A 23,562-nucleotide genomic window follows, 5' to 3' on the forward strand; every position below is an offset into this window, starting at 1 on the left:
CTCTCACTCGAACCCGTTACATACAGCTGCATTAAGCGCAAATACCCTCGCTTACACATTTGCAATGGATTCACTCACAAATTCAGCCCATAGCCAAAAGTCGTTTTACACGACACTTGCTGCCATTTGTCTAGTTGTTGCTTTCGGTCTAGGTATATATATATATATATATATATATATCTATAGCTATATTTATATATATGCATGTTTGTTTTGTTTGGTTTTTGCTTTTGTTGTTGTTTTTGTTATTGTATTTTTATATTTATTGTCCGCTGCTGCCATCTGCGATGAATTTAAGCTTCGTAGTCGACGTGTCGACGGTTGCTCTGCCAGTCAGCTCGCTGTAGCTGGGCAAACCAAAAGCAATATTCGCATGCGTCGCAACAGCGCTAAGCCGGCCGTGCATGCAGATCCAAAAAAGATCCAAGATACTTAAAAAAAAAAATACAAATAAAATACAAAATAAAACTGATACAAGTATAAATATAATTTGCGAACAACATTGAGACTAGCAACGATACCAAAGTCGCATCAAAAAAAAAAAAAAAAAAAATAAATAAATAAAATAAATTAATAATAATATTATCAAGAAGCGAACAAAAGGTTCCTCGTCGCGTCTGCAACATTTTGCATAAAAAACCAATTTGCATATCAAGTGTCACGTGTGTATGTGTGTGAAAGAAGGGCTAAAGTGCGTATAACAATATAATAGTGCAATCATGTCACAACAACAACAACAACCACAACAACGGCAACAGCAGCCCACAGTGCCTTCAATTGCTGCTTTGTTCAATCAGCAACTGCATCGAGGGGAGCAGCAATCAAATTGCAAATTGCAGCCGAGCGAGAAGAAGAAAATCAAGAGGTGTGATTAATATAGTTAAACGTATTTAATACAAACACATTTATCATTGAGCGTCAAAGTGACTAACAAAAAATTGGTAAAATCGCTGCAGTTGCGTGTATCCGACTGCCTAATACTCGTTCACGCTGCGAAAAACGTTTCAATTTATTTCAATATTTATAATTTTTGGGTATGTTAAAGAGGTCAATAATGATCCAGCTAAAAGATTTATCAATTTTTGCACTCATATGAAGAGCTTATGATTTATTTACGCTTTACCATGCCACGCTTATCATGCCACTCAAGCATTATTTATTTCTGAGGCTTTTCAAATGTGGAAAATTCTGGCTACTAAGATGTGAAATTTATTCAATTATAAAGATTTGACACGATGTAAATGAATGTAGAAATGTATAAATGGCCTAAAAAAAAAAAAAAAAAAATATATATATATATATATATATATATATATATATATATATATATATATATATTTTTTTTTTTTTTTTATATACATACATATTCATATATATACTGACTGAGCAGTAAATGTTAGGCAAAAACAACTTAGTGAAAACACCAATTTGAAACGAATATTAATATTAATATGTACATATTTTATTTTTTTGGTTTGCTGTTTTCAGTAGGAAATTAGCTTTAACCTTTCTAACCTCTAACTCCAATACCAGAAAAAAAGTTTTCCATCTCTGCTGAAATCGCATTACACCTAACCAATATACTCCACACACTTCCTGAACAAGTCAATTAAAACAAAATACGAAAAAAAAAAAATAAATAAAAACAGCTACAGTATACGAAACACAAACAAAAATCGAATAAAAGATTTGACACACATTCGCTGACGGCGTTGGGGCATTGCGTATACGTCACGTGCAACAGTTTGGCAGCCTTTATTTATTTTTATTTGACGTTTTTGGCGTCTGCTCATTTTCGGCACAGCAAAAGCTCTGTGGAAATGGCATAGGCAGAAAAAAAGCTCGATTGAATTCGCTTTTGTTCTTTTTCTTGAATAAACAAACGAGTTGAAGCCGATTAACAAGCTTGGCCAGTCCAGTCCGGTCAAACCAAGCCAAGTGCTGCCAGCCGAGAGCATAATAAATCATATGAATGGGCACAACCAGAAATACTCACACATGATCACACGATCATTTAGTGGCTCAATGGCCCAGTGAATTTTTGTCGTCTGTTAACCCATTAATGACCAAATATTGTTAATCATCAATTTGATGCTGTTTGATTTTCAGATTTGATATTAATTCATTGGCCATTGGCGACATTAACATAGATAGATATCAATAAATATATCTGGTTTGGCTCGACTTCAAAACGACGCCGCAAATTAGAAAATTAAAGTCAAAATGCTTCCCGAATCGTTAAAGTCAATGCCGAACACTGTGGGAAAAGCCTCGTGAAATCAATCATCAAATTTTCCGCTTTGCTAATGAAATGGATGTGAAGATTGCATAAAGTTCAGTTTTGTGTGTTCGTGTGTGTGCGATAAGTGAGAATGTGTTTTAGACCAGCCCTACCAGAGCAGCCCAAGGGCTATGTGGATCAAAACTCGACAGGTAAGTTGCACCACAAGAGGTAAGTACGAAGATCTTTAGCTGTAATTGATGCCACCTGATGAATTGCCTGTCAATAACGGGGCGTGACGCTTAAACAATGGAATGAATGCTTACAAGCTTATCTGTCTCTATCTTTATATAATAAAGCATGTTAGTTGACAATTACAACTAGATTTATTAAGATAATGATGACAGTTGAAGCAAGAGTGAAGGATTTATGGTTGGGGAATATTGGAAGCCATGTTTAATGTCTGGACAGCAGCATTATATATACTATTCAAATTCTATCCCTATAAGCCCTATAGAGTATGCATTATGTTTAAAAAGTATTAGCCTCTACATTTTATATAGATTAAGCCATAAATTTTTAAAATATATTGAAAGAAAGTAAATCATAGGTTTCATATATTATACGCCCTATATGGTTTATATATAATGATTAGAAATCTGATCATATAGAATATAAATCTTTTAGAGCCTAGTAATATGAAACCTACATATATAGAATGAACCCTATATAAACTCTATAATGCAGAAATATTGATAAGAGAGCAATGTCTTAATTGTTATAGTTATAAAAAAAAAAAAAAAAAAAAAAAAAAAAAAAACATAGATAGTTACATAATTCAACAATTGAAAGATCTTGGATCTTGGCTTCTACACGCAAAACGTCTGTGCCTAAAGCATATTAATTGAATTCTAACTAAATACATAATCTACTCGCATGAACTTTAAATATCACTTTTTGTTTATAAATTCAATTTGGAGTTGGTTAAATATTCTATTGGCCTCGACATTTCCACAAGGCAGCAGCCGTTATATGCGCATGGCAGAGGTCATTCAAGCTTTCAGTCATCTGCTATAATCAGCAGCTAGACTTCCGCCAAAGAAAAGTTTCTAGCTAGCCTAGCATTATTTGAGTTTGGCTGGAAAAAGGCTCATTGGCAAAGCTCTAGCTAAATTTGTATATTTATTGTATATTTATATGTTTTTATTCATATTTATATTATATATTATTAATTTATTTATTTTACATTTCCTGACAGTCAGTCAACGGTTCAGTGCTCTACTTAAATTGTTTAAACAATTTAATTAGGCTAAGCGCACGCTAGCCCAAATGACTTGGCTTTGTTTACTATGCTATTGATAGCCTAAAATGATAGCGTATAATATCAGCATTGAAACAATGATCTAATAGATTTTAAATTTTCATTCATCTTTTGTGTTTGTTAATATTATGACAAAATAAATTAGTTTGTTAAGCAGAACTGCGCCAAATTTCAATGCTTCAGTCGAGGGCAGAAGTCAGTGTTGTGAAGTAATGCATAATACATAGTTAATAACTGTATACTGTTTATTTGTAAACGTATCGAGTTTCAAGGTCTTTCAATTTATTCAATTCTGTTTAAATATATAATGCAGTTTTCAATAAGAAGAAAAGCACGTATAAACTTAATTGATTTAGGTTATGTTTGTACACAAGTAAAAAAAAAAACTAGTATATAAACAACATATATTTAAAAAAAAAAAAAAAAAACTTTTAAGGCCACTCAGCTCTTTGTTCTAATTAAAAGAATACTAGTTATTTAAATATAGCAGCCAAAATAAGAGAACAAGCTTGGATCTATACTCATATGCCAATATGAATAAACTCTTATACAGCTGTGCCCAAGTCTTATACTAACAAAATGCTGTGCACACATTCATTTGCATATGGGAAAGTTACCGCTTAAAAACTTCGTTAACTCTGCTTACGTTACATAATGCCTGGCCAAAAATAACAAAAAAAGCTTACGCAGCACATCTCTATCGCTTATCTGCGGCGTGCGTAACCTTCCGTAGCAGCTACACGCCGAAAAAGCTCGCTGCGCTGGCGCACACTCAAACGAGCGCGCTCTCACGACGCCACTCGCTCTCGCGCTCTCTCTCTCGTACTCTCTCTCGCTCTTCTTACGATTGATAAGCAGCAAAGTTTCGACTCGTCGACTGCGCTGCTTTCAGTAATAAGCAACAATAATACGCCATGGTGGCTGAAGCTCGTTTTGGTTGTTGTTGTTGTTATTCTGTTTCGCGCTGCCGAAGTTGATCGCACGCGCCTTTCGCTGCTGTCTTCAAGAGTTTTAATTGCAATCAAACGATCGACAAAAGCGCAGGTTAGTTCCCAGTCAGCTGCTTCGGCAAGTGCGTGAGTGTGTGTGCCAGTGTGTGCGTCAAACACTAATTAATTAGAAAACTTGTTTCAAAAATTCATCAAAAGTGCAAAACAGACTAAGAGAAATTTATACTCTCTTCACGTGGCTGCTGCTGCTGCTGCTGTTGCCGCTTCTGCTTCTGCTGTCACTGCTCAAAGACATTTTTTTGATCTATATAAAAAGGCATCCAGTGCATAAATCGTTCAGTTTTCATTGAACACCGCAGTTGGTGGAATTTGCCGTTACCGTTCTATCCTGAGTTCTTCTGAGCCTTTTTAGGTAATTACCTGTTCTAATTCTTGTCTTGTGTGCTAAGCAAATCTTGTGACTTAATTAACAGTTCATTTAAATATGTTGCGTGTGGAATGCTGATAGCGGTCGCCAGCGAAAATTGTGAATCGAACTGCAGAGCTCTCAAGTTATTCATATCCAAGCTTATCGTATGTGCATATTTTTGTTTTTGCTTTATTTTTTGGGGCCTGGCCTTTGTCGGCCCAGACGCTATCTACAGTTGTTGCTTTTTATGTACTTAATATTGATTAAATGGCATTTAATTGTTGTTGTGCGCCTGCTTGAATATCAAAAACAATGTACAAGCACACGCCTTATACCCGACCCGACCCAAGCCGACCCGACTCTACTTTGTTCTACCTTCTATCCCATATACAAAGTAGCTTAGCAAGTGCTGGCTTTTTTTATACATTATTATTATTATTATTATTGTAGTTGTTGTTGTTTATTAACTGCCGCATTATTGGCTTATAATTATGTGCATTATTTTGCATTAAATGCAATGGGTAGTAAAATCTTGCACGTGGGAGATAGCGCATAGAATTATAAACCATCTTATATAACAAACGATATTTATTGGCAAAACTTTTGAATCGAGTCTGAGCTGAATTTGAATTGAAAGAGAATATATATACAGAGAGATATAGGTACTGAAGTGAATCGAAATTGATTTCAAATGGAATACACAAAGATATACATATATATATACTTATATATATAGAGAAAGAGGGAGAGATATACGCCGCTGATACGGCGAGTTCAAAGTTTTTCCGTCAAACACTCATTTCAGTTAGTTACAAGTACTTAAGCTGATTTCGCACTGATATTGCAACAACACTCACTGAAAAGTTATTTATAAAAATATGCCGAAATCGTATTAAAAAATATGTTTTTTTTTTTTTTTTTATTTTACGTGCAATCGCCTTAGATGCGACAAAGCTTTTATTTTTAAAACATTCAGACTTCAGCTCTTTGGAAATATTTCGAAAATACACAAATACATACATACATGTATAAATATTGTATATGTATGTGCAGCTGATACTTCTGCTGCTCTCTGTCTATAATATAGATTCTATATGCATGTTGTTCCAGTTTTTTCTGTTTCTTCTTTCTTGTTTTCTATTTTTTTTTTTTATTTTTTATTTTCGGTTCTATAAGTGTTATACATGTGTTATGCACGCATTTCTTGATAAATGCGCGCGCTATTCGCGTTCCATTCGTCTCTTATCAAAATTACCATTAAACTAAAGAAAGATTGCAATTTGATTTGGCGCAGGGTCAGCAATTCTATTAAATGCCACACTTGATAACCAAATAGTGCATATGCCACTAGACTAGACTAGAATCGTACGATCCACAAGAGACTAAACTTCAGTTGCTCAATTTGAATTCATTTTATTTTATTTTTCATATTTACCTCATAATCGCAGCGCCGCTTTGTACGTTATGTCAATAGTTGCTCACAATTCACACATTTAGCATGTTTATAATGATACAACCATGAAAATTTTATCTGAATGCCAAATAAGAACAAACACCCAAAAAAAGAAAATTATTTCATTCGCCTTGCGGCTCAAACCAGATAAAATGTTGATGTGCGTCTTATAAAAAGAGCTAAGCAAATATGCAGGCAATGGAATTTAAATTTATTGACTTGCAGTTACTCTGTAATTTATTTGCATAAATTTAAGAAAGTGAAATGAACTTTATAACTGGAACGGCGATGCAGGAAATATTAATAAATTAGCTAAAAATAGCTTATGGAAGTCGAAATTTGTGGATTGCTTCAAATTAATGAATTAATTAATTTATTAATAACTTAATATTAGCTTTGCATTCCATAATATGAAAGTAATTAAACAAATTTTTAAAAAAATTATTTTTGGTTTAATATATTTTTAGACTTTTTTGGAGTATGAATATCACCTCTCAGCAAAAAACTATAATAATAGATCCAACCAAATATATTTTAAATAATATAAAAGCTACGATAGAGGCTTAAGATCTTCAAAGATTTTCAACAATATGCTTAAACAAAATATAAAAATTTCAGTTCTTTATCTATTCTAATCTTAATTGTAATAAAATATTACTTTGTCGGTTATGTTTCATGTCTATGATAACAGAGATTCCAGAGCACAATTTAAATTTGAACATCATAATTTTTGTGGGCAAGATATCAGCTGCTTTATATACACGTCGAAGAGTCTAATTTCTGTTAACCAAATCTTGTTGGCCTGTGTAGGAGCAAAAGAGAAGAATATATTAACTTGACATTGATTTTTATTTAGGTGAAAGCTATTCATATAAAACAGTGCAATATCTAGACAGTCGACTGGTTCGAGTCGAGCCGGTTTTAGCTGCAGCAGTGAATTTCTTTCTCTCTTTTTTTTTTTTTTTTTTTTTTTTTGTATGAACTAAAAGTCAAGAATGGAACAAGTCAAACCAAACAACAGCTACCCTATAAACCATTATAAAGAGTGAACTAAAGGTAGTTATTAAATAACCGTCACCGTCCACAATTATCAGTAGAATAGCAGGAAAATTATAAATTAATATTTATTAGATTATTTCAACCATTTTTTTTAGTATTATCTATCAACGGACTTTTCAATAGTTTTCTTATCAGCGGCTAAAATGCCGCTAAAATATTTTTTCAGCAATTCGCAGCACTTATTAATATTATCTTTTATTAATATAAATCAAATTATTTATATAATTTTGTCTAAGTGTCTAGTCCAAGATATTTCGTAGACACTGAGTCAAACTTATCAGCAGCTAAAAATTCCAAAATTTGTTTTTAGCTTTGGCCTTCCGCGGGCCTTCCTCACTACCAGAATGATATTATAGATATGATCCAAATAGCTATCAGTAATTTGGTGTAGCGTCTTCTATTAATATTTATAGGGCATATATAGAAGATTACTTTAGCTGATATTTGTTGACACAACTTTTATTTCTGCTTGCAAGCCAGATAAATTTCCAACATCAATCCAAGTTTAGTATATCTTTTATCTTTTACTACTTCTACAAAGACCCTTGTCACCTGTGCGATTTTTAATCTACCTTTGATTAGTATGCATTCACGAGGTACTTAAACTTTAGACAGTTACGAGTTGTTATAATTGCTTATACTATTAACCAGACTGTGATATCTCCCATTTACTGCCCTCACTCACAGGGTATATAGATCTCTGACGTCGACTTAGCCCAGTTCAGCACGTGTTAACGCAATTTGTTGTTTATTTTCTAAATTATATACATATATACCTTACATATTAGCAGCTAGCATTTGAGTTCTGCGATATTTTCCACTGCTATATATATCCATAATTATTTCGAATCTTCTTTTGTGGGCGTGTGTTGCCCATACTGTGATAATACTCGAGCACAGAGTTATGTAAGCCGTGTGACACCTGACGTCGAGTCTTGGGGATTTTAATGGATGAGCTAATTGAAAGACATTCGCAACTTGTTAATTTGCACCATATATTTTGATAAATCCATCAGTATGTAATGGAGCTCATCGAATCGAAGCCACACGCAAGTCTCATATTGTCCTATATGAATTTTTGATAACTCAATAAATGTGATTATCGTATGCCTGCTAAAATGGAAGATTTCGCATGACAATTGAGCTATTTCGTGTGGTCAGGTGTCACATTCATCAGTTGACATATGATATGTTTGCTACACACCTTCTTCCATCTCGGTGTTCAGAGACAATGTGACATTAAGTATACGCACGTGATAGAGACTTAATTATAATTATTGCTGTCATTTCTGCGACCTACTCCGATGAGATCAGCATTGTTTTGTAATAGCAAATGCCGATCAATAAAGGTGACAGCATTAAAGGCCATTTTTATGCTCTGTCCGCATTCCAGTTAAGAAGCTAAAAAATCTGACAGCTATGCGTAGGGGACCTGTTCTCCGATTCGAATTGGATTTTGTTTTACTGCCCACACTTTCAGAGTTGACTTCTGATTTATGGCCGTATTATCGTGAACCACTTATAGATATTCGCGCTGAATAATATTACTTTATGGCTCATTGCAGAGGTTCTGATTAGAACACAAATCGATTTTTATTGACATCTCTCTGCATAAGCCAGCCAGAGGCTTTGAGAACCTAGGGCAATATGAGTGCCTGCCTTCTGGTACTCGCAGTATTGTAGATAACGTGATAATTAAAGCACGAGTCGCACTCACAGCAAATAATTAAGCCGCCAGCCGAGTAATTGCAATTCATATGAACTTATTAATAATTTAGCGGATAATCAAACTTTCATTTGCATCACGTATAACTTAATGAAGATATGAGGCAACGCCCAACTAGTACGATTGTTACTATGGGAATCACAATATGGTAGTAGTAGTAGCAATAAAGTAGTACTACAATAGTACTAGTAGAAGCAGTAGTAGTAGTAGTTGCAGTCGTACTAAAAATAGTAGTATTAATACTGATAATAGTAGTATTAGTTATTGTAGAAATATGTATTAGTAATAGCAGTAATAGTAGTAGAAGTAGTAGCCGCAGTAGTAGTTGTAGTAGTAGTAGTAGCAGCAGCAATAATAATAGTAGTAGCAGCAGCAGTAGTAGTAGTAGTAGCAGCAGCAGCAATAATAGTAGTAGTAGCAGCAGCAGTGGTAGTAGTAGCAGCAGTAGTAGTAGTAGTAGCAGCAGCAGTAGTAGTAGTAGTAGTAGCAGCAGCAGTAGTAGTAATAGTAGCAGTGGTACTAATAGTAGTAGCAGTAGTAGTGGCAGTAGTAGTAGAAGCAGTAGTAGCAACAGTAGTAGTAGCAGTAGTAGTAGTAGTAGTAGTAGTAGTAGAAGCGGTAGTAGCAACAGTAGTAGTAGCAGTAGTAGTAGTAGTAGTAGTAGTAGCAGCAGTGGTAGAAGCAGTAGTAGCAACAGTAGTAGTAGCAGTAGCAGTAGAAGAAGTAGTAGCAGCAGTAGTAGTAGCAGTAGTAGTATTAGTAGCGGTACCAATAGTAAGTATTAGGAGTAGTAGTAGTAGCAGCGGTACTAATTGTAGTAGCAGTAGTAGTAGTAGTAGTAGTGGTACTAATAGTTAGTTAGTTAAATAGTTGAAATATATAACGGTTATTTATGTGAAGTTTAGCGCCAGTTCGAGGTTGACAGCCATCCGTCTTCTATCATGTGAGTGCGATAAGGCGCTACCACGCCCACAAACACCTTCACTAACTTTGTCGGCTGTCTTGGCCAAAAGCCTCTGCCTATGTCTTTTGGCAATGGCTATCTAGGCGATAATACGAACACTCGCTGCGACACTAGCATAAGATATTTGTGGGGCCTGTTCAAATTTCAAACGGAGAATTGCGCCCAGCGGGGCCCATAAAAAGAATCTATAGCCCCACTGAAGTAGCATGCGCCGGCGCTTTGTTGGCTTTAAACGTGTTGCGCAATAAAACGTCAACGCTTGAGCTGATAATAATGCCATTGATAAGCGCCTTACAGTATAAACAGCAAAAAGTCAGCAGCAGCAGTGACATAGTATACATACAGTGTGTACTAAAAGTAAGTGTACGTTCGGGCAGGACGCTGCCTAACTGCCCAACTGCCTGGCCGTTCAATGTCATGCCCAGCGCTGATCAATCGAGCTTATCAGCATATTAAGTACTGGCCGCTGCCCATTCCACGGCAAATACGTCTAATGAGCTGAATTAGTTATCAATGTGACATGGAAACAAGATGCAGCGCACTCTGAACGCGACAAGCGTATCAAAACAGATGCGCTCCAATAAATAGTAGATATATCGCACACGCCAATCGGGAAGTGGAAACACGTTATTGCGCCATCGCGCAGTCCCATGTCATACCAAACGCAGTTCGTCTCAGCTCGCAATGAAAATCATATTATATTGTCAGTCGAAAATGCGATATCTAAGCGATAAGGTGTGTATGTATGTATGTGTGTATGTGTGCTGGCATAGCTGTCTGATCACTTAACGCCAAAATCCTAATTAAGTACTTCCAAATTGAGCTACTCAATTATCAAGCAATTATGTATGTACATATCTGCGTATTTATGTATGTATGCATGTATGTGTATCTGACTATGTCTGTATGTGATTGCAGACAAAACTCATTTTGGGATTGGATTGCTTGTTTTCATTTTCGAAGTGGTATTATCGCCACATATCTGGAATCAATCTTCTTAAGCACCTCTCAATTAAAAAACTTGACCCACTACACTAGTAGGCCTAAGTTTTAGAGGTGTGATGACTTTAAATAGAGAATTTGAGATTAGTATGCTCTACTTGAGACTATTATAATTGTCTTTAGAGATATGAATGGTTGATTTTGAGATAGTTGAAAGCATAAATTTATATAAATTAATATTCTATATTCAATATTTCGTCTCAGCTTTAAAAATTGTATTTAGAAAAAAGAAATCTGCTATAATGAAAATCACATTAAGAAAGTAAATCTATATGGAGAAAAAGATTATTGCTCTCTAAGTTTAAATCAAAATATACATCTTAACGCAAACCTTATTAAATTTTATATAATATACCACGACAGATCTTCATATAACTGTACACTAATTGTAAAAACTTTAACGGTTTTCATAGGTACAAACGTAGAAATATAAAAAAAAATATATATAATATATATTAAATCTAAATATAACAAAATTTTTGTAAAATATCTAACTATAAATAAACACAAAAATTTATATAACAAGTAAGAAAGCTCTAGTCGAGACTGCTCGACTACGAGATCCCCTGAACCCTTGGAGTGTTAGCTATTTCAATCAATTTTCGCGTCTTTCAGCTTACACAAGAAACACACACACACACACACGCACACACGCACATACGCACACACAGGCATATATACACACACACGCATACAGACACAAACACATACACACACTCACATACACACACACATACACATACACATACACACATACACATACACACACAAGCACCCACGCATAAACACGCATGGGCTGCAGTGTGCGCTTACTATGAGAACTTAATTGTTTAATAACTTTTTTTGTGGACGTACGATCTTCATGAAACTTTCAGATTATGAATATAACATAGATATGCATGTAATTGCCAAAGCACAAGTCTCTAGTATTTGAAATACGCTTTTTACAAAAGTGAGGGTGAGGGGGTGAATTTAGAGGTGGGGGGTAAATTTTAACAAAAACCGAAATTGTATAAATTGCATATAGGCATATATACAAAATTTGGGGACTCTAGCAATAAAGGTGTAGAAGATATAATTTTATAACTGGTTTTCGATAAGGTTTTATATCGATAAAAAAAGATCGGGATGAGTTATCGATTTTTAATGATAAACTCGATATCCGCGCTGTAATTACGAACATTTTACAAAAAATTTGAAGTCTCTAGCTCTTATATCTTCGGAAATCGACGCGTTCAAACATACGGACAGACGGACAGACGGACAGACGGACAGACGGACAGACAGACAGACGGACAGGGCCAAATCAACTCAGCTCGTCACCCTGATCAAGAATATATATACTTTGTGGGGTCTGCCACGCCTCCTTCTGCCTGTTACATACATTTCAACAAAACCATTATACCCTGATTTCCCATTTTCAATGGGTTCAGGGTATAAAAATACATACGTATAAAAAAATGTATCTATAAATAAATTAAAGTATACACATATTAGAAAAATCAATAATAGTAATTAACATATTCATATTAAAATTTAAAATACAAAAAATTAAATTACTTAAAATTTTCCATTCGTCCGCGTCTCGGAAAAAAACAGCTAAAAATGTTCGATTTCTCTGTGAGCCGTTAAAAATTAATGCCTCAATCGATAAAGATCGTCAAAAGCTTTTCCACTCACACAAAAAGCGTGCACATGAAAGCTTAGCGAAAGCTTCTAACGTAATCCTCTTAACAAGTTTCAGAAAGAAAAGTCTACATAAAAGCTGCAAAAAGCTCGCTCTCAATTCTCTTTGAAAGTTCTCTTGCTGCACAACAACATTGCGCTGAGGCTTATCAATGGCTACTGCTCGCGGCCCCATTCCTGATATTAAACCGCCAATTAAATGTTAATTAACACAATTATTCTTATTGGAAAAGTTGTGATTTCTAATTTAAGAATAGAATCCAACGCTAATCGAATCGAATCGCTTTACATGCAACCAATTCATGATATGCTGCGCTAGTACTGCGTGATCCTTCCGGGCAAGTCAATTAGCAAATTGTTTGTAGAAAACATTAAAAACAAAAACTTATAAATAATAAAAAGCTCACGATTCCCGCTATAGATAATTGATTTATTTGCATAGCGCACACTTTGGACATAAATTCAAACAACTTCGGACAAGTTCCGTTTGGGTAGCACAGCTCTGATTTGATATGGCTTTTGCTTTTTGCCTCAAGCAAAAACGTGCTTGGTTTGTTTAATGATATAATCGAAATTGTTTTTCAATTGTTATTTTGGCATACTTATTTTTATATATTTCGTAGATGAACCATTCAGATACATTCCCCTTGCCAAAACGCGTGAGCTCTTTCTCGTGCTTTTACTCTTGCTCTTTCTCTCTGACGGCTCCCACACACGTTTATGTCTCCGTCAATCAGTTAACATAATATTTACGTTGGCTATTCGCCAAACGTTTCTCGTAACCCCAGCAAAAGACAATTACAAATATTATCATTGGGCATTTGTGAAAAGCGCTAAACAGTTGAGTAACTCCCATGCGCATTCACAATTGCAACTGTTCGATGCGTAGACACTGACTATGAAAATAAAGTTCGTTTACTTGCATATTTACCATATAAAGGTGTTATTTGCCTAAGGTATATGATATAGTATGACATATAATGGAGAATTGATGAGGATTTTATACTTTCAACTTTGTATTAAGTCAATTATTGATTTAGTTTATATATATCTAAAGCAAACCGATTACTTATGAGATTGCAGATATGATAGAAACATAGTGAATTAATTTTTAATGACATAATGGGTATACGAAGAAATCAGGAAGGTGGCAATATATATATAGGTAAAAAATTCAAGATTACAAATAATATATAATATAGTAAACACATTTAACTGAACCTGGGATGCCCTGTAAAAAGTAAACAGAAGATAGCTTTATTTACCAGCTACTCTATATTTAAATCAAAAAAAAAATATACAAACAAAAACAAAATTTAATATACAAAGATATTCCTATAAATATTTAATATAGGACTAAAAACATTTCCTCGTATGCAGTATATGTTTCACAATCGGCTCGAAATACCCTCGACAGACAAATATTTCCCATTGGTATTATACCTCGGCGATTACGAATAGGTGGACGAGCGCAAGCACTAAATACATTTGTTTTTATGAGAACGGGATTAAGATCAGAAAGGTTATCGTATTCAGATTGTCCAATAAAAAAATATAAAAAAAAATTGCAAAAAATAAAAATGAAATAAACAATAAAAACATTTTATATTTAGCCACATGCCGAGCGAAAAAAACCATCATATATTATATATATACAAATGTTATATATGTGAACATATATACTTCAGATTGCATATCAGCTCAGTGTTCATTCAGAGCATGTGGTTCGGGTTACTTTTCATTTGCTCAATTGAAGTGCAATGACGATTGAGACATTTAACGGGGCATTGCGTGCTCGGCTTTGATAGACGAGTGCCACAGAATCAAATGTGAATTGTTGCACTGATTTATTTACACACATTGCGTGGCACGCAATTTGCAATTTGCCACTTGATATTGCTGCTGCCGCTGCTTCTACTGTTGCTGCTGCAATTGCGTCAGTGTTGTTGACTGACAGCGCCCGATACGCTGATAGGCGCTGCACTGATTGATGTCGCCCATTGATTATTGATAAAGAGAGTAAACGTTTTTTAAAGTGTAAATATATTCTTGATATATGTATATATAAACATTCTTGATTAGGAGCAGCAAACGAGCCGATATGGAATTCTCGATCTTTCTATTTGTCTGCGAATCAATCTTAGGCTTAATCTTGAAACCTTTAAGAACTAGAGCACTGAAGTTTGCCTTTCCAGTTTTGCCCACCCTATACTATCTACTACGATAAGTTCGTTTGGGTATTTTCAATATTTGTTTTTGCCTCTTTTATTATTTCTATTCGTAATCAAATTAATATTCGAGTAATGAAAGAGACCTTTACATATCTACTACCATTTATGCCATTAGCAAAAGATATATAAAGATGACCTGACCTATATATACCTACCAATGTGCCTAAATATGTACATATATATAGCCATTATATTCATATCAATCTGCATCTAGTACAAGGTTCTAAAAAGGTTCGCTTAGGGCATCTCCCAGTCAGGCCACTCCCCATTAAAGCCTTGCTCCTTATTCTTGCTGATAAGTAAACCTTTTAAAGTGCGAATTGCAGTAAACGTCACACAAGTAAATACTGTAAATATATTGCTATTCACCTATTGCTGATAATTCAAGCCCATTCATATAGTCGGAGAAGCTGTTGGAGCAAATAAGTGAATATGAACGCTGCCTGATAAGAGTAGACACTATTTACTTATATTGCTTTTATTTTTAAATATAGCTCTCGTAATAAGTGGAGAGCGCTGAGCATGTGCGCTTGTAAAACGTGCAGAGAGTGTGATATCTCTGCCTGACGATATCTGGAGACGCGACTCGGCTCGTGTCTTGTTGCTCAGCATCGAGAAGCGAGAAGCGAGCGTCGAGCATCGTTCGCTGCTTGTGGAGGATTTGCTATTTGCTAATTTGCCTCTCGTAGGGTCTCTCGCAGCTAAAAATGGGTGGCGTTTGATTTACGCAGAAGATATATAAGTTGGCGCACTATGGATATATACATATATAAATATTTGCCAGTGACACTCCAACGCTCAGACTGACATTGACAGTGGAGCAGCTCGATCGAGTTTGTAACTCAGAAAAAGACATTCGCATATACAAATATTCTATAAATACACAAATACCGTTAGCATGAGTCGCGAGTGCTTGAATCGGTAAATATCAAAAATAAACTTCCATAAAAAACTTGTTGGTTATAAAAAAATTGTATAGACTGTGCTTTCTTCTCTATATTTTGAAAAAACAAATTACGCAAACTTTGGCACCCAATTTGACCTTCAAATGAACAAAATGGGAAAAATATTGTGCATAAAATAAATAGAAAACAATATTTGTTTAAAAAAGCATTGGATTCCAGGGAAAATACGGCTCTATAAAAAATTATTTATAATTTAAATGAGCCATTAAATTATTATATTTTGCCAGCTTAATGCAAGCCAAATGTGGAGTGTTTAGAATTTTCTTTGAAGAGTCGCTGTCGTATTTATGTTTACATTTACAGTTCATCTGATTTTTCTAATGAAAATATCTTTAAAAAGTTATTAAATATGAAATAACTGCTAGAATTCAGCTTTACAGCTATTTTTATGGCTTTAAACAGCTATTAAAATTTCCAAAAATTTTGCTTAAATATTTTTAGTAGCTGTAAGACATGCTTATATTATTTAACTATTTTTAATTTCTATTTCCAATAGTATATCTAAAGTTTTCACTTTGGTATAGCATACAAAAGTTTGTCAATAAAAATATTTAAATATAGATTTTTTGAAAGAGAAAAAACGAATATTCGACAAATTATATGTGAGCCGAAAAAATCAAAAGTGCGAGCAAAGTTTTTCTTATAACAAAGATATTATTTACGTGAACAACTTTAAAGCGTGGAATTAATCTAAATAAAAATTTAAAAAAAAAAAATAATAAAAATTAAAAAAAATAATAATAAAAATTAAAAAAAAAATAGAAAAATTTATATTAAATAACTAACATATAGTTATAATATCTGGCTTCAATAGTTTTCTTCTTTTTCCAATTATATAGCAATTTCTCTAGCCAAAACTAAGATAATATCAAAGCCTAGAGCTCTAACTAGCTTAACGCTTGCTTAGATAGCACAGCTTAAGAATCTAGTTTCACTTTATCAGTTGTCTATATTTTCTATACGCCCTACAACATTTGCCAGTCTCTCCCCTAGGATATTTTTGAGCAGGTTTAGCCATATGGCAGCTGAGTAGTTCAACTGGCAGACATATGTTTAGGCCAGCTGGTGTCTCAGAGAATAGTTGGAAAAATCAATGCTGCAACAAGCAAATTCGCAACAGTAACATCGAATATTGCGTCTAGGCAACATAAAAATCAATTGCAGCAGCTCAAACAGCAAATGCAACAATAAGCAAAGCTTTCATTCTATAATAGAGGCAGAAGTACAGTAGTGCATGTGTGTGTGTGTTTGTGAGTGTGCATAAGATCAAATTTAATTGAAAGGCTTAGGCATGGATGGCCTGTGGCTAATGCTCGAGCATGATTGATGAAGTTGATTTGATTTTGTGTAGGCGCCGTCGACTGTTTGCCTGCTAATGGCAGTTCGATTACAAATCGAAAAAAAAAAAAAATTAAATAATAAACAAACCCGTCGAGTTGGCTAATTAAATGGTAAACGTTTCGCATTTCAGTTGTTTGAAGGTATTCAAAATGAAGGCATCGACTTTGGATAAAATCAGCTGCTTCCTGGCCGAGCTGATGGGCACAGCCATTCTGGTGTTCCTCGGCTGCATGGGCTGCGTGAAAACAGATCTCTTTCCCAACAATCATTTGCAGATCATTCTGAACTTCGGCTTCGCTGTGCTCATTGCCATTCAATGCTTTGGCTGTGTGTCGGGCGCCCATCTGAATCCCTCGGTCACGGTGGCGGCCTACATCTATGACCTGGTCACGCTGCCCATGGCCTTCGTCTACTTTGTCGGGCAGATGCTGGGCGGCTTCATTGGCTACGGTCTGCTGATGGCCCTGCTGCCCCCATCCACGCTGGATGTGCCCAACGGCCTGTGCGTGACCCTGCCCCACTCCGAGGTCAACAATCTGCAGGCCTTCGGCATTGAGTTCGTTGCCACCGGCATTCTAGTTATTGTCTGCTGCGGCGTCTGGGATCCTCGCAATGCCAAGCACCACGATTCGGTGGCCATTCGCTTTGGCCTGGCCATTGCCTGTTTGGCCTGTGCCGCGGTAAGTTGATGTCGCCCAAATCTGAGAGAGGAAATTTGTTGTTAATATTCCTGAGTTTCGCTTGCAGGGACCCTTCACTGGCGCCAGCATGAATCCAGCCAGATCTTTTGCGCCGGCGCTCTGGAACGGCAACTTCCTCAAGCACTGGATCTACTGGCTGGCACCGCTGAGCGGTGCTGCCATCACTGCCGTCGCCTACAAGACCGTCTTCCGGCGAGAGGTTGTGGAGGCCCAGGTCGTCTCCGACGAGAAACTGCGCCAACTGGAGGACGTTCAGCTCTCATAGACAATTGTATAACACTGTGCCAAAATTGCCCCACTGTACAGGGCATACACACACACACATACACACTTAAAGAAAATCTAATTAGTTTTAAGCTAAGATCGTTATCGACGACTTCTATGCTAATGCAATTGTTGTACTCTAATAGAAATCATCGATTAATAAAGAAGTTTTTTCTATCATGAGCAAGTTGGGTTTCTTCAGATGGGATGGGTGTGAAAATCAATAAATGAATAATATAATACATACTATAAATACAAAAATATTCACACATATTGAAATTCCAGTTGACAGTCAACATTTTTATTTTACTTATTTAAATAAATAAATAAATGTAAATAAAATGTATTTATTTTAAATTTAATATAAAAATAGTATATCATAAATTTTTATTATTTATTGATTTTTAAATTAAAATTATTCAGATCATTTCTTGTAGCTAAGACTATATACAACCTACATACATATATGTCGATTTATACATCATATTGTATATCTAGGACTTATATGTCAGTTTATATACCATATATCAACACTTATCTATTCCTAAATCTCACTCAACAGTATTACGACTTATTTATTACTCCGATGATCCTGTCTAATCTTACATAGTTTTTACATTTATATAGCGCCCACTTGAACTGTGAACGCCTAAAAGTAGGCCAGCACTGGATGTTTTGGCAATCATGAGTCAAATGTTCTTTGCGATAACTGCGCGTATTGGCCAAGTTGAGGCGCCATATTCATAGATCTCGGGGTGATAAGATTGGGCATTAAGTGGCACGCCGGGTGGCAATGTGGGTAAGGAATTCTCAGAGTTCGAACCATGATAAATTATCTATTAATTTGAGAATGGGGTTTGACTACACGATGACAATAGCAAATAGTAAAAAGTCCCATATCTAAGCAAAAAAAAAAAATTTAAAAAAATATATACAAAATTCTCATAATAATTAGCATTAAGGTTTTATAATTCATATTGATTGATTAGGGTCCAATTTAAAGTCGAAACCTTGCGCTGCTCGAAGCCAACACTAGGCTAACTAGGCCCACGGACGCAGACAGTTGGCTCAGTTGTATTTGGCTAGCATGTCGCAGCAGAGGTTAACCATTAACGTTTCCACCACCAGCTCCAGGGCGCGATGGCGCTACCTCAAGCTGCGCGCCGAGAATCGAGCGCGAGTGGCCGCCTTCTTTGGCGAGCTGGTGGGCACGGCCACGTTCATATTCGTCGCCTGCATGGGCTGTGTGACCACGCCCCTGTTTCTCAACTCACACTTCGAGCTGAGCCTGAACTTCGGGTTGGCCATTCTGATTGCCATACAGAGCTTCGGCTCCATTTCGGGCGCCCATCTCAATCCGGCAATCACGCTGGCGGCCCTGATCTACGGCGTCATCAACTGGTACATGGCCATAGCGTACCTGGTGGCCCAGGTGGCAGGCGGCTTGATTGGCTACGGCCTGCTGAAGGCTGTGCTGCCCCTGAACGCCATTGTGGGCGTGGACGAGCCGGCGGGCGTTTGTGTCACAGTTCTGAGCAAGGACATTTCGGTGCTGCAGGGCGTCTTCATTGAGCTGCTGATCACCTGCTTCCTGACCATGGTCGCCTGCTCGGTGTGGGATCCGCGCAATGCCAAGCTGAAGGATTCGGTGCCCATTCGCTTCGGCCTGACAGTTTCGTGCCTCAACTTGGCGGCGGTATGAGTAAAATGAGAGCGTATTCGTAATTCGTACAAGTTCAATTTCGATTCCCACAGGGCCTGTTCACTGGCTCCAGCATGAATCCGACCCGCTCGCTGGGCCCGGCGGTGTGGAACAATTCCTGGCAGAACCACTGGATCTACTGGGTGGGTCCGCTGGTTGGCGCCGCAATCACCTCGATCATCTATCGATTGGCATTCAAGGGCCGCAGCGAGGAGGAGCTCGAGCTGCGCACCTCAAATGCCCAAATCAATTTCATTGATAAAGTTTAGCGGACGTGTTTAAGCTATATTAGCTTTAAGTGAAGTTTAAGTTTAATATAATCACATTAATTAACTAAAACTAACATAGTCTGCGACTTTAATTTATTTCTCTTCCGATTCCATATCATAGAAAAAACGTGTGCGATATGTTTATCAGCCTGAGAAGCGAAACTATTGTAGCGACAATAAAAAGAGTGCTATAAAAAAATATTGTTGAAAATCTGACACTAATTAAAGTCTTGTATTAAAGAAAGTGTCTCAATAGACCGACAATCGATAAGATAGCTCGACGTCAGGACAGCTATCAGATATTTGTGTGTACATATACAGACATATTCATTTGTGTCATTGAGATCAGCACATTAGAGTTGTCTGGCTTGCCGAGACGCCAAGGTCTATCGGGGACAGAATGGAAAAGTAGTTAATCTACTACTTTAAACTGTTCGACATGCTTGAAGATAGATCAATATGATTTTTTATTATTAGTATTATAATTATCATATTTTTATTTACTTGATAACGCCCGGAAAAAAAAAACCCAGCCAACTTGTGAGCAACAAACGCCACATGACTGGACATCAAAAAAGGGATTTCAGCTGTAGAAAAAGCTGTCAGTCATTCAGATAAATTGTTTGTAGGTATTCAGAAATTGTTTTATATATATATTTTATTTAGCCTTTTGCTATTTTTTTTTTTTTGCCAATTTTTACAAAATTAAAAGTAAGGGTATACAAGTACTTACAGTAATCAGTGCGAGTAACTCAAAGTGGACGACGAAAGCGACAGACTAGTATGAAGTTAATGCCAAGGTGAGAATGATTCAGGTTCATATTATTGTTCTATTCCTTCTTTTTTTTTTTGGTTCTGTTTCTTCTGCCCTCTGTCGTACGTCATGCTGAGAGATAGATTGTGTCAATATCACTTTTGATTGATATCACTTTTCCGTCCCTAAAAATAACATAAAACTTTTTATACCAGTGTCATGAAACTCATTTGAAACATGATTGAACTGTGCACGCTGAGCACCTATAAATTTGGCAAACAAAATAACAATAATTTAAAAGATAAGCCTATATAAAATTCTTGGTACGATCTCTAAGAAAAACCGGCAAATAAAACGTGTCATTAAGTTTTTATGTAGAACAGATCGAAGCAGAGTGATATACTTTCTGTTGGTTAGGGTATGTGCTAGTCGTGCCAACTCTCCACTCGAGCTAAGTTTAACAATGAAATGTACAGAAGCCGAACTTTTATATAAACTTAAGTCAACTTAAGGTTAGGATATGTGATAGTCGTTTAAGTTAAGCTTAACTAGATTATTATATTCCACATAAGAACTAGTAGACAAACATTGACATGATCAAACAAGTGATATCCTTATGTTAGTTTTACAATGGAAGTACAACTCCACAAGAAGAAGAAACATAGGTGAACCAATCTTACGATTGGTTCGGGTATACCATCAGTTATGGTAACTATCTATTAGAGCTATGATATTCCACACATGGTTAGGGTATATAGTAGTCGTAGCAACTGTGCAGCTATGCTTAATCACATATTCCAAACGGATTTGCTAATCAGGAATGTTATTGGGCATAAATGCATATCACTGAACGGAATAGCAAATATAACCAATTGGTTTTCTGAAGTGCTTTCCAACAGCTTGAAAGATGGTTATCAAAATTTTTAGTGGCATAGTAATATTAAGAATTAGGAACATATATAAGTATATATATGTAGAGTTAGCTGATAATTGGGTTTAGCATTTGATAATTCGATAATTGATAATGGCCCTTGTTGAAGATTAATGCCTATTGCTGGAATGTGGCTGTGGGGGGTAGCGGGTGAGGCGTGGAGCATTGCAAGCACCTGTCAATAGGTCGAGTAGCTACGTTAATCGGGCAACGACAACCACCGACAACCACCGACCACCGACGCGACGGTGCAGTCTCCGAGTCAGATTCGCTGTCTTCAGTTGCGCGTTGAACTGCGTGGGGCGAAAACGTTGCGATTGATATTTGTTGAACGACGTAGCTGGCAGAATGGTCGAGCAAAGTGTGAAGACGAGGCAAGTGCACTCAGGGGCGCCTGTCTGCTGCAATTTGCTGGTTGTTAAAGTCCAGGTTCTAATCCAGATCTCTGTTCGATCCATCTATCTCTTGCAGGAATGAGGTGCTCCAACATGTTGCGAAATTCTTTGGAGAGCTGTTCGGCACAGCCATTCTGGTTTACGTCGGCTGCTTGGGCTGCACACACTCACCGTCGATCAGTAACTCCGCGTTCCAGGCCTCATTCGCGTTTGGTCTCGCCGTGCTCATCGCCATCCAGTGCTTTGGCTGTGTGTCGGGCGCCCATATCAATCCCGCCGTGACGCTGGCCAGCTTGGTGTACGAGCAGATAACGTGGTTCATGGCCATTTACTATGTTGTGGCCCAGATACTTGGAGGCCTTGTTGGCTACGGCCTGCTGGTTGCATCGCTGCCCAAAAATATGATGACCAACGAGCTGACCCCCAGGGGTGCCTGTGTGACCTTCGTGGCCAGCAACTTACCCTATTGGCAGGGCTTCATCATTGAGTTCCTCATCTCGGTTGTTCTGATCTGTGTGTGCTGCGGTATTTGGGATCAGCGCAATGCGGAGCAAAAGGATTCTATACCGATTCGCTTTGGCCTCACAATTGGCTGCATAGCCATAGCTGGGGTACGTATATAATGCCACGCCTCCACATTAGAATTGTATAATTGATTTGCCTTTGGGTCTACAGGCCCAGTACACTGGCGCCAGCATGAATCCGGCTCGTTCGTTTGCTCCAGCTGTGTGGAACAACTCCTGGGAACATCATTGGATATACTGGGTCGCCCCCTTGGTAGCGTCGCTAATCACTTCATTAGCCTACAAGTACGGCCTTAGAAATACGCCAGAAAGACCAAGCAAAGTGAACATTTCGCAGCCGTAGTTAGTCTTGATCTGTGCATATATCCCAATAATCCACTGGGCATATATATTTACATAGATGTATCAGAATTTCGTATGTATCCGACAGACGTTTAGCTATAATTCGAAATCAAAATAACTAAAGTTAAGTTAAGGATGAGCATGTACCACATAGCTTAGCATCAATCTAGTGAGTAAGAGACGTAAAGAAAATGTGTATATTCTATGCAGTTTACATTACAAATATATATTAGTAAAGCCCGATAGAGTTCAAATTCATCAATGTTTTGATTTTCCTTTTGAAATGGTAGAGTCAAAATTTGGTAAGTGCAAATCAATTTTTTTCAGATTATAAGAAGAGAAACAACAAGAA

General features: G+C 36.7%; 2 protein-coding genes across 9 annotated transcripts; both read left to right on the top strand.

Moving 5' to 3' along the window:
- Positions 1 to 288: 288 nt before the first annotated feature.
- On the top strand, positions 289 to 23,464 carry LOC108616958 (aquaporin). 8 transcript variants are annotated; one of them, XM_089471519.1, is made up of 4 exons: positions 4,601 to 4,904; positions 4,966 to 5,065; positions 17,459 to 18,008; positions 18,076 to 18,476. In XM_089471519.1, exons 3-4 carry the CDS (start codon positions 17,478 to 17,480, stop codon positions 18,292 to 18,294), a joined length of 750 nt encoding a protein of 249 aa, XP_089327645.1. In that variant the 5' UTR covers positions 4,601 to 4,904; positions 4,966 to 5,065; positions 17,459 to 17,477; the 3' UTR covers positions 18,295 to 18,476. The 8 variants fall into 8 exon arrangements, with proteins under 8 accessions (XP_089327642.1, XP_089327641.1, XP_017867986.1 ...); XM_089471517.1 differs by lacking the exons at positions 4,601 to 4,904; positions 4,966 to 5,065; positions 17,459 to 18,008; positions 18,076 to 18,476 and adding exons at positions 20,850 to 21,064; positions 22,059 to 22,323; positions 22,421 to 22,955; positions 23,020 to 23,464; XM_089471516.1 differs by lacking the exons at positions 4,601 to 4,904; positions 4,966 to 5,065; positions 17,459 to 18,008; positions 18,076 to 18,476 and adding exons at positions 289 to 865; positions 22,421 to 22,955; positions 23,020 to 23,464.
- LOC108616957 (aquaporin-like) lies at positions 19,299 to 20,338 on the top strand. The gene is made up of 2 exons (XM_018012495.2): positions 19,299 to 19,989; positions 20,049 to 20,338. Exons 1-2 carry the CDS (start codon positions 19,381 to 19,383, stop codon positions 20,262 to 20,264), a joined length of 825 nt encoding a protein of 274 aa, XP_017867984.1. The 5' UTR covers positions 19,299 to 19,380; the 3' UTR covers positions 20,265 to 20,338.
- Positions 23,465 to 23,562: the final 98 nt, after the last annotated feature.

The sequence above is a fragment of the Drosophila arizonae genome, chromosome 5 (genome assembly GCF_054131065.1).
Source record: "Drosophila arizonae isolate 15081-1271.41 chromosome 5, UAZ_ARI_1.0, whole genome shotgun sequence".
Classification (NCBI taxonomy): Eukaryota; Metazoa; Arthropoda; class Insecta; order Diptera; family Drosophilidae; genus Drosophila; species Drosophila arizonae.